Source organism: Hippopotamus amphibius, chromosome 3 (genome assembly GCF_030028045.1).
Source record: "Hippopotamus amphibius kiboko isolate mHipAmp2 chromosome 3, mHipAmp2.hap2, whole genome shotgun sequence".
NCBI classification, from domain to species: domain Eukaryota; kingdom Metazoa; phylum Chordata; class Mammalia; order Artiodactyla; family Hippopotamidae; genus Hippopotamus; species Hippopotamus amphibius.
Window position 1 is genome coordinate 99,041,147 of NC_080188.1, and position 11,214 is coordinate 99,052,360.

At 54.0% G+C, this 11,214-nt stretch overlaps 1 protein-coding gene across 5 annotated transcripts in view; it reads left to right on the forward strand.

The window, feature by feature from the left end:
- The window catches only part of AP2A2 (adaptor related protein complex 2 subunit alpha 2), a 66,103-nt gene extending 56,872 nt beyond the window's left edge, over positions 1–9,231 (forward strand). For 4 of the 5 annotated variants that reach the window (XM_057726817.1, XM_057726818.1, XM_057726814.1 and 1 more), the window contains 8 exons: positions 362–522; positions 3,227–3,309; positions 4,795–4,884; positions 5,558–5,681; positions 7,494–7,610; positions 7,699–7,768; positions 7,908–8,042; positions 8,837–9,231. In XM_057726817.1, the coding sequence (XP_057582800.1) occupies positions 362–522; positions 3,227–3,309; positions 4,795–4,884; positions 5,558–5,681; positions 7,494–7,610; positions 7,699–7,768; positions 7,908–8,042; positions 8,837–8,914 (858 nt within the window). In that variant the 3' untranslated portion in view covers positions 8,915–9,231. Of the gene's footprint in view, positions 1–361; positions 523–3,226; positions 3,310–4,794; positions 4,885–5,557; positions 5,682–7,493; positions 7,611–7,698; positions 7,769–7,885; positions 8,043–8,836 lie in introns of all 5 variants that reach the window. The other variant, XR_009052611.1, reaches the window with a different exon arrangement.
- The last annotated feature ends 1,983 nt before the right edge of the window (positions 9,232–11,214 follow it).

Sequence of the window (11,214 nt, forward strand, 5' to 3'; positions counted from 1 at the left end):
CATGGAATCAAAAAGGAATCATTTAGGCACAACAGTGTAAGTCATCTATACTTTCATAAAAAAAAAGACAAACAAAACAACAGAAAAAGCAATTATTTAAAAAAAATCTGTGCTGCAGGCCTTTTATCTACTCTTTCTCTGTAAGGGAATAAAATTTAGAAGTGATTAAGGATACACCTGAATAAATTATTTGCTTACGCTTTTTAGACATTTTGAGATGGCTGACAGTAACGTGCAGTCTTTTTTGTGAAACGAGACGTTTCTTTCCGGGGGTGTGGGTGGTGGGGGTGCAGGCACTTACGCTTGCCTGGCATTGTGCCCAGAAGGCTCTGCGCTGACCTCCTCCTCCCCTGTTTTCCAGTCCACACCTTCTCCGTCAGCAGACCTCCTGGGTCTGGGGGCTGCGTCCCCCGTCCCCGCAGGCCCCCCGCCCTCCTCCGGTGGGCTGCTCGTGGATGTGTTCTCAGACTCGCCCTCCGCAGTCGCACCCCTGGCTCCCGGCTCCGAGGACAACTTCGCCAGGTAGCCTGCCTCCCCCTCATGCCTCCTGAGCACAGGGGCGCGCTCCCCCCACCCCCCTCCAGCGCCCAGCCCTGCCTTCAGGGGGCGAGGAGGCGCTGTGCCCCGGGCTCTCTAGGCACTGCTTTGTCCCGTGGGGTCTGTGTCCAAGGCCTGCTTCCCTCTCCTCTGACCCGCTCTGTCCTCGTCACCTTGGTGTGACTGGCGTCCCTACATTCGTCCCTGCTGGGGGCCAGTGGAGTCCTGTTCCCCTATTTTCAAGACAAAATCCCAGGCTGCTCTTCCGCACACTTTGTTGTGCGGATCCTGTCCCTTTTCCCTGCGGGCTCTCTGTTCCTCTGTCTCTGCTGACCTTAAATCCGGCCGGGAGGAGGTGGGGGGCTCCCCCTCTGAGAGGAGAGGGGTTGCTCATCCTCGGTCCTCGAGACCACAGAGGCGTTGTTGTGGTTTTCCAGTTTCTCCGCTCTGTGTTCACCCCACACGCTAATTCGTATTTCCTGTTGTTGTTGGAAATGACGGGGGACGTGCTGCTGCAAGTTGTCTGTCGCTCTCTGAAAACAGACTCTCTCTTTCTTTTGTGAAATGAGGGATAGTTAGTTGATTGACAACATCGTGTTAGTTTCAGGTGTACCACGTAGTGATTCACAGCTCTTTCAGGTTATGTTCCGTTTAAAATTATTACAAAATAGTGGCTGTATTGCCCTGTGCTGTACAGTAGATCCTTGTAGCTTGTCTCTGTTGTGCATAGCAGTTTGTACCTCTTAATCCCATACCCCATCTCCCTCGTCCCTCTTCCTTCTCCCCGCTGGGAACCACTAGTTTGTTCTCTATATCTGTGAGTCTGTTTTCTTGTATTCGTTTATTTTTTAGATTCCACTCGTTTATTTTTTAGATTCCACACGTGAATGGTAACCTGCAGTATTTGTATTTCTGTGTCTGACGTATTTCACTTAGCATGATGCCCTACAAGTCCATCCGTGTTGTTGTAAATGACAAAGTTTTATTTTTTTTTATGGCTGAGTATATATATATTCCCTCGTATATTATATCACATCTTCATCCATTCATCTCTCGATGGACACTTAGGTTGCTTCCATATCTTCACTTTTGTAAATAATGCTTCTGTGAACATTGGGTCTTCAACGTAGTGTTTTCATTCTCTTTGAATATATACGCAGGACTGGAATTGCTGGGTCATGTGGTAGTTGTATCTTAGTTGTTTGAGGCACCTCCATACTGTTTGCCAGTGGCTGCATCAGTTTACATTCCCACCGACAGTGTGCAGGGCTCCCTCTTCGCCAAGTCCTCACCAGCATGTGTTACTCATGTTCTTTTCGGTGGTGGCCACTGTAGCAGGTCTGAGGTGACGGCTCCCTGCGGTTTTGATCGCCATGTCCCCGATGGTCAGGGACGTGGAGCATCTTGCCATGCGCCTGTTGGCATCTGTATGTTTTCTTTGAAAAAATGTCTATTCAGGTTTTCTGCCCTTTTTTTAAAAATAAATTTTTATTTATTTAATTTTATTTTTGGCTGTGTTGGGTCTTCGTTGCTGCACGCAGGCTTTCTCTAGTTGTGGAGAGTGAGGGTTTCTCTTCGTTGTGGTACACAGGCTTCTCACTGTGGTGGCTTCTCTTGTTGCGGAGCATGGGCGCTAGGCGTGCAAGCTTCAGTAGTTGCGGCATGTGGGCTCAGTAGTTGTGGCTCACGGGCTTAGTTGCTCCACAGCATGTGGGATCTTCCTGGCCCAGGGCTTGAACCTGTGTCCTCTACATTAGCAGGCAGATTCTTAACCACTGCGCCACCAGGGAAGTCCCTTCTGCCCATTTTTTAATTGGGTTGTTTGGTTTTTTGGTATCGAGTTGTATGAGCTGTTTATATAGTTTGGAAATTAACCCTTTATTGGTCCTATCATTTGCAAATGTTTTCTCCCATTCAGTAGGTTGTCTTTTTGTATTGTTGATGATTTTTTTTGCTGTGCAAAAGCTTTTAAGTTTAATTAGATCTCATTTATCTTCGCTTTTGTTTTCTTTGCCTTAGGAGCAGATCTAAGAAAGTATTTGCTGTGATTTATGTCAGCGTGCTCTGCCTGTGTTCTCTTCTAGGAGTTTTAGGGCTCAGGTCTTATTTAGGTCTTTAGTCCATTTTGAGTTTATTTTTGTATGTAGTGTGAGAAGATGTTCTAATTGCATTGTTTTCCACATAGCTGTCCAGTGTTCCCAGCACCAGGGGAAGGGGAGCAGGGGAAAGGGGGGGGGAGGACAGGAGAGGTGGGGAGAGATGTGCGGTGCGGACATAGGTGTGCGTGGTCCTCGGACAGCCCTGGTGGAGGCTGTTGGAGGCAGGCGCCCAGTGTCCGGTGACTGAGCTTGTGGGTCGACCTGAACGTGTACGTGCGTGTGTGTGCGGTGGCGCCCGGGTCCTGTCTGCGTCAGTGGTAGCTGTTCGCGGTTGAGCAGCCCCTTGTGGAAAGCAGACAGCCCCTCCTGTGGCCATTCCTCGGGTGTGCTGTGTCACCCCTCTCGGCTTACTTCCATCTCTAGTGGGCACTTGCAGTGCTGTTGATTGGGATGGTTTCTGCTTTTCCCTCCCCTCCTGTCCCGGAGAGGTTTTTCTAGTCTTCACGTTCTTTAAACCCTTTTTCAAAACTGATCTTGTTATTTTCGGTGGGTGGCTTTGAGTGACTCACATGCTGTCCCTTGTCCCCCAGGTTTGTCTGTAAAAATAATGGTGTGTTGTTTGAAAACCAGCTGCTTCAGATTGGACTGAAGTCTGAGTTTCGGCAGAATTTAGGTATGTGTTTTACTTACTTAATGAAAACTTCTCTTAAAAATTATGGGGAGAAAATATTTCCAAGTCATATATCTCATAAGGGTCTAGTTCCTAGAATATATGGAGGACTCCAAATGAAAAGCAGAAAAACAACCCAGTTAAAAAGCAGGCAAAAGTCTTGAATAGACATTTCTCTAAGGAAGACATTCAGATGTCCAGAAGCGCGTGAAAAGGTGCCCAACATCAGTAATAACCTGAGAAATGCAATCCCACCACATCGAAGCACCTCCTCGCACCCATCAGCACGGCTGCTATACACAAGGGTAAACAGGTGGTGGCGAGGACATGGAGAGGTTGGACCCTGGAGCGCTGTTGGTGGGGACGTAAAATGGGGCAGCTGCGGTGGCAGAGGGTCTGGAGGCTTTTTCAGAAACTCAGAGTAGAATTAGCATATACATGGCTGAGCGATCTCACATCTGGGGATTTACCCAAAGAATTGAAAGGAAAGCAGGGACTGGAGCAGATACTCACACACCCACATTCACAGCAGCATTACACACAGTCGCCAAAAGGTGGAGGCAACACACAAAACGTGGTCCATCTGTGTGGTGGCAAATCACTCAGTCTTACAAAGGAAGGACATTCGACACCGGCTGTACGGGATGAACGTGGAGGATGTGATGCTCAGTGGAGTAAGCCAGACCCAGGAGGACAAGTCCTGTCTGATTCCTCCCACAGGGGGTCCCTGGAGGTGTCACACCCACAGAGATAGACAGTGGATGGGGGGGCCGGGGCTGGGGGAGGGGAGGGAGTGGCATTTAATGGGGACAGCGTGTCCGTTTGAGAAGATGGAAGATTCTGGGGGTGAAGGTGGGGAAGGTAATACAACCATGTGAATGTGCTTCATGTCCTGACCTGTGTTCCTAAACATGGCTGAAATGGTAAATTTCAGGGTATCTATTGTATATTTTACCACATTTTTAAAAAACTTTTTTGTTCCCCCCCTCGTCCCCCCCAAATTTATGCCCACTGACTGTTGGGGCTGCTGGCGCCACCTCTCTCTTGGCACTGTCGTGGAGCTGTTTCTGTAGAAAGGAGTGGAGGGTGAGAAAGGAGGAGGCGGTGTGTCTGCCCTGTGGGGCCCCTCGGGCTGCTTCTCACTGAAGATGGGTGGAGCTGTTTTGTTTCTCATTTGCTTAAGGAGTTAAGCTCCAGGCCACGGTGGCGTCACCCAGGCGCTCTGGTGTTTCTCAGACCATGGGGGAGCTACGCCCACCTTTGTCCTTTTCGGGAGGCCTGAGGTTCACGCTGCATCCTGAAGTCTGAGGGTTAGAGACGTTCACAGAGGCCCGTGGACGGTTGCTGCTATGATGGTGCCGAGCCCCCCAGGTGCTGCGGCCCAGGGCTCGGGCATCCTTTGTTGGGGGGCCAGGGGCTCTGGTTTCCACCGTGCAGGTCAGGAGGCTGTGACATGTCGTGTGAACAAGCTGTTTTGCTTCCTTCTAGGTCGGATGTTCATATTTTATGGTAATAAGACCTCCACGCAGTTCCTAAATTTTACTCCTACACTCATCTGTTCCGATGACCTCCAGGCCAATATCCTTCCTTGGTTCCATTGCGCCCAGGCCCCTGAGAGAAGCAGATGGGTAGACTAGGAGGACATTTCCAAGTGCTTTTACGGCAGCATCAGGGTATCTTCCCACACTCCCCGGGTTGCTTGTTGATAACGCTTGTGAAGTACATGCAGGCCTGTTCTGGCCTCCACGTCCCTTGGGGCTCTGGTCTCCTCGGGGAGTCTCCCAGGGAGCTGTTGCCCAGGCAGAGCAAGTGGCCGGGCACCGGGGACGAGCTGAGACTGCTGACAGTCCCTGATAAGCAGCAGAATTGGGACATGCGGTTCTCCAGCCTGTTGGCCTCACCATCCAGGTGTCTGTTCCTGCGAGGACGGGCTGCCTGGGTAAACGTGAGGGAGAAGGAGGCCCAGCTTGACCACCAAGGATGCCGCCTTCCTGGAAAAGCTCCAGTGAAGCAGGAACCTCCTTACTACAGGCCAGGTCTATTTTTACTTCAGGATAAACGTGTTGTAAACGTAGACTGTTAAAGCCAGATGTCTCAGGGTCGTCATTACAAACACGTATGGCAGGTTCACCTGAGGTCAGGACATGAGCTCTGACTCCTGCCGAGCCCCTCCTGGAGCCTCTCTGACCTCGGGGCTCACTGGGCTCAGCCCTTGTTCCCAGCATCGCCACGGCTTCCTTGACACACGCACATCTGAGCCTGCAGACCAAGCCCGTGGACCCAACCGTGGACGGGGGCGCGCAGGTGCAGCAGGCCGTCAACATAGAGTGCGTGTCCGACTTCACGGAGGCGCCCGTCCTCAACATCCAGTTCAGGTGGGAGCCCTGGCCGAGGCACCAGGCCGCTCTTGCCGGACTCAGGGGTGTTGGGCTGGGCCGGTGCACTGCTGTGACACAGGGCCTCTGCGTCCTTCCTTCAGGGGGTGTGGTGAGGACCAAGGGGTGACGACCCCCCCCACCCCCGCCCCCGGCGCACAGTCTGGCAACTGCTACAGAGGCTTTGAGAGATGGGGGAGGGAAAGGGTGCCTGGGGTCTGGGCCGCCAGGCTGGCGGGGCTGTCTTCCCAAGCCTGGAGCTCTCAGGCGAGTGACTTGAGGGTCTGTCCTGCCACGGGCCCTGCCTGGCCTGCTGCTCTGGAGGTCAGCTGTGGTGTGCTGGGCCCGCCAAGTCCTCGTCTGTGTGCTCCTGCCTGTCATACTCCAAGCATACATGCTGTTTTGATTTTTTTTTTGTGACGTGTTTGTGTTTTTGGCTCGTTCCTGCCGTTTTTCAATGATTGCAGCAGAGTGTGTGTGACCAGCCTTCCATGTTGGGTATTTGTAAGGTAAAATTTTGGAAAATCACATTTTCAAACATGAAATATACAGAGACCTACAGGTAGTGTACTTTGTAAAATTTAGGGAAATAGACGTGCAGAATTTTTGTTTCATTCTGTAGGCATGCTCTTTTTCTTTATTTTTTAAAATACATTGTCAGGGGCTTCCCTGGTGGCGGAGTGGTTAAGATTCCGCCTGCCAGTGCAGGGGACACGGGTTCGAGCCCTGACCCGGGAAGATCCCACATGCCCCGGAGCAACTAAGCCCTTGCGCCACAGCTACTGAGCCTGTGCTCTAGAGCCTACAGCTATTGAGCCCACACGCCACAACTCCTGAAGCCCACACGCCTAGAGCCTGAGCTCCACAACAAGAGAAGCCACGGCAATGAGAAGACTGTGCACCACAACGAAGAGTAGCCCCTGCTCACCACAACCAGAGAAAGCCTGCGCGTAGCAAGAAAGACCCAACACAGCCAAAAGTAAAATAAATAAATAAGTAAATAAATAAATGAATTTATAAAAAAAAGTAAAATAAAACATATTGTCATTAAATATCCTCTTTTTTTAAAAAAATGTATTTATTTGCTTATTGGCTGCATTGGGTTTTTGTTGCTGTGCACGAGCTTTCTCCAGCTGCAGTGAGTGGGGGTTACTCTTCCTTGTGGTGAGCAGGCTTCTCATTGTTTGGCTTCTCTTGTTGCAGAGCATGGGCTGTAGGTTTGCGGGCTTCAGTAGTTGTGGCACACAGGCTCAGTAGTTGTGGCACATGGGCTCTATATCACAGGCTCAGTAGTTGTGGCGCACAGGCTCAGTAGTTGTGGCTCGTGGGCTCTAGAGCACAGGCTCAGTAGTTGTGGCGCACAGGCTCAGTAGTTGTGGCTCGTGGGCTCTAGAGCACAGGCTCAGTAGTTGTGGTGCACGGGCTTAGTTGCTCCAAGGCATGTGGGATCTTCCCTGACCAGGGATGGAACCTGTGTCCCCTGCGTTGGCAGACGGATTCTTAACCACTGCGCCATCAGGGAAGCCCCAGCACACTCTTTTGTTTAGTGTTTTCATGGAAAAAAAAAAGCCCATACAATGTAAACTTGGAGTTGCAGGACACGGACTGCTGGGGGATGGGAAGAGGTGGCCTCTGTCCCCGGTTGGCGTGACCTGCCCGGCAGCCACGGCTGTTGATGACGGTGCGCTGGAGACGAGCCAGCTTCCCTGGGGCCCCAGGCTGCCCTTCCAGAACTGTCCACCCACCTTTCACCCTGGAGGTGGCACACTCGGGACCTGGGCTCTTCCCAGCGTGCCTCTCTGTTGCTCACAGGTACGGGGGAACCTTTCAGAATGTGTCTGTGAAGCTGCCTATCACACTCAACAAGTTTTTCCAGCCCACGGAAATGGCCTCTCAGGATTTCTTCCAGCGCTGGAAGCAGCTGAGCAGGTGAGTGGCAGCCTGTCCCTGGGTGGGCGGGGCCTGGGGTCCGGCTCGCGCGGCTGATGGCGTGCGTGCCGGCCTCTGTCTCCCACAGTCCCCAGCAGGAAGTGCAGAACATCTTCAAGGCGAAGCACCCGATGGACACGGAGATCACCAAAGCCAAGGTACAGGTCTTGCTGTGGACGTTCGCAGGGTCGGGCACGACTGGGGCCCGTCCCTTGGAGGAGGCTGGTGGGTTCTCCCCTCAGAGGACCCTCCACCTCTGCTGGCGCTGGCTCCAGGGGCTCCCGTTTCTTCCCGCAGATTATTGGCTTTGGTTCTGCACTGCTGGAGGAGGTCGACCCTAACCCTGCAAACTTTGTGGGAGCTGGTATCATCCACACCAGGACCACCCAGATTGGATGCTTGCTGCGTTTGGAGCCAAATCTGCAAGCCCAGGTCAAACCCCCTGAGGGAATCTCTGAATACACTTAAATTGTTTTGTTTGTTTGTTGTTTTTTACTGTGGTGTAATTTATACACAGTGAGATACAGAGATAGGTCCCAAGTGTTTCATGTGTTTGGACAGACGTGTACGTCTGTGTAACCACCACCACCCATTGGTGCCTGTAACATTTCCATCTCCCCAGAAAGTTCCCTGGACCATCCCCCCATCCGCCCTGGGCTCCCCAGGAGGCAGCACTGTGTGGCGTAGCATAGGGCCCGCCTGGTCCCGAGCTCTAATAGTCACTGTGCTGCTGCTGCGTCCGCGGTGGGTCCTCGTGGAGCCTGCAGTACTCCTGTGCGGAAGGTGCCCCTCTGGTTTGCCCAGCCCTCCTGTTGATGGACATTGGGCTGCCCCCGTTTCAGGATATGTTGAACGAGGCTGCTGCAAACCTCCGGACGTGCCTCGGTGTGGATGTGTTTTCATTTCACATGGGGAACACTCAGGGTGGGATTGTTGGCTCACGGGGTCCGGGCATGGTCAGCATTGCTGCTCTGCCAGCCTTGTAGTCTCAGACACCCACCAGCCACGCGTGAAGATTCCAGTTGGTCCACATGTACACGAGCACTCGTTATTGTCAAACTGTTTTATTTTTGCTGCTGAAAGCGTGTTTGTTGCTTGAGTCTGTCAAACAGTGGAAAGGGCTGAGCGGGGGGCCTTGAGGGGCCGCTGGCAGGGCCGGGCCCCGAAGTGTCTGCTGTCTCGAGTGCCCGGGCGCCGCCACTGACCTGCTGTGTCCTCTGTTTCAGATGTACCGACTCACGCTGCGGACGAGTAGAGAAACCGTCTCTCAGAGATTGTGTGAATTACTCTCGGAACAGTTTTAATTAACAAGGACGGAGGGCCAGGCTCCTGTGTCTGCGTTTTCCTTCGTCTCCAGCACCGTCCTTGTTGCCATGCTGCAGGTCCATGCCCTGCCTCCTGTCTCAGCCCCAGGCACCTCCCAGCCCCGCCTCTCCGGCCTCGTCCCTGTGGGGGTGGATGGGGAGCCTGCGTGCTGCGGGGAGGAAAGGCTGCACCTGGACCCAGCCGGTCCGCCAGGTCAGGAGGAGGGCGTGCATCCTGGCATCAGCTCCTACAGAAATCAAGACAGTTCTGTGGTTAAGTCTACAAATTAAAGGGAAATGAGAAGTTCGAATGAAAATGGAAAGTTTTTTGAAATTTTATCAAAATGCCAGTGCTCTCTTACCGATAGTTCATCTCTGATGCTGAGAGGAGAGGTGGTGTTCTATCTGTGGTGGGAATAGATTTTGGCTACTTGGATGGGAGACAGGGAGGTGGCCCGAGGGCTGGTGGGTATGTCCACGTGTGGCCCAAGTGTCCTTCTTGGCCAGGGTGCGTGCACGGTGCCTGGGGGCTTGCTGGGGCCAGGTTCTAAATCTAGAAGTTCGACAGGGTTGTGTTCTCAGTGACTATCAATGAAAACATGTATGCTGGCTAGATTTAATTCTGTTTTTCTTTTTCGCAGCACTGCATTCTTAAAGCGAGATTTGTAAGGCTCTGACTGTCTGAGACCTTATGTGTGCAGTGTGGGGGGCAGGTTCCTGGTGGCTCAGAGGGTGTGTACCTAACCTCATGCATCCTCGGGTTTCAGATGAGCACAGTGTCACCGTAGTGGCCCAGCACTGGCTCCCAGTTGTGATGGTGGGGTTTGGTGTGGTCCAGCAGAGAAGATGCTGGCCTCCTCCCTGTTCAGTGGGCTTAACATATTGGGGTCACGATTGCAGGCCGGGGTGCCTTGGACCTTGGCCTATGCAGTGAGAGGCGGGAGGCCTGCGTGTGGTCAGGAAGCAGAGCTCAGAGTGGGGATGCGCTGGCACCTGTCCCCACCCCCCGCTCCGTGCGTGTGGCTCTCATGTGCCGTCACCTGCGCCTCGAGATGCCGAGGCAGGGACAGTGTCCTGTTAGTGGCTGATGCACAGGTGGGTGGCAGGCACAGGCTGCAGGTCTGTCCTTGACAGACATGTCTGCTATTGGAGCTGAGGGGCCCTTGTCAGTTCCCCTGGTTTTCCAGCGGGGGCTGGGCTCCCGGATGCAATGTCCAGGGAGCCATGGGGGCAGGGGAACACGGTGGCCCTCTGCCAGGGTTGAGGTCCCGGGGAGGCAGCTTCTGGGGTCGCCATGTGGGTGCTGGAGCCCCGCCACACTGCAGACACCCTCACTTGAGGTTCCCACTCCCACCACCCTGCACAGCCCCCGCGGTGCGCGGCCGTGGAGCCTGCGGCTGTGCACGTGGCTGTGCAGCAGCTGGCAGCACCACTTGCATTGCGGGTGGGTGGCGTGGCCGGTGTGCTTTTGTTCACGCTGCTGGACGGTGCCCAGGGCTTGGGCCTCAGCGTGTGCACTGCCAGTGCAGGGCTGTTTTCCTTTTTCAGCCCACGCCCTCCCTCCACCCACCATGCTAGGTGAGCATCCGTCAGCAGAGAAAACCAAATGCTGGCCTGGTGACTGGAACGTGTGTGGTCTTTGGAGGGAAAAGCGCCTAGCATAAAGTTCATGGCCCCATCCTGTGGGGCCGTGTGGAGCACTGAGCACTAGTGACACGAGCCCGTCGTCTGGAACCTGCTCCGCCGCCGTGGGGGCAGAAGCTTAGGTGCACTGAGGTGACGTGCCTTTGGTTCTGCACTGGGTTCAGGATGTGGGTCGAGCCTGCCGAACGCATCCTGGTGGGGCCTTCGGCCTGACCTCAGCACCCCCCACTCCACGGTGTGTTGGGGGCCCACCTTCTGGAGGCCTGGGTCTAGGGGACAAGTGGGCCCAGGGGTTTCTTCCTAGGGAGTGAGCCCACTGGGCTCAGGTGGGGTGCCCCCAGCCATAGGTGGGGTGCAGCGTCCCGCAGGATGGAGGCCTCACGGGAGAGTGGTCCTTAGCTGGGGAGGGAAGGTGGGCCTGCAGCGGCATCCCTTTTCTGCCCTGACTGGTGCAGGTCCAGCCCCGTGGGCCAGGCGTGGGTCTGGGGACTCACGAATGCCTGAGGGCCGTGGGAGTCAACAGGAGCAGAGCTCAGGCATGAGCCTTTGTGCCTTGACCAGTGCCAGTTTATTTATTGTCTGTTCACACGGGGCTCATGGTGCATAGTGCCTGGCGCCCGCTCCCCAGGGGGAGCTTCGCTGGCGGGCAGGCGGTG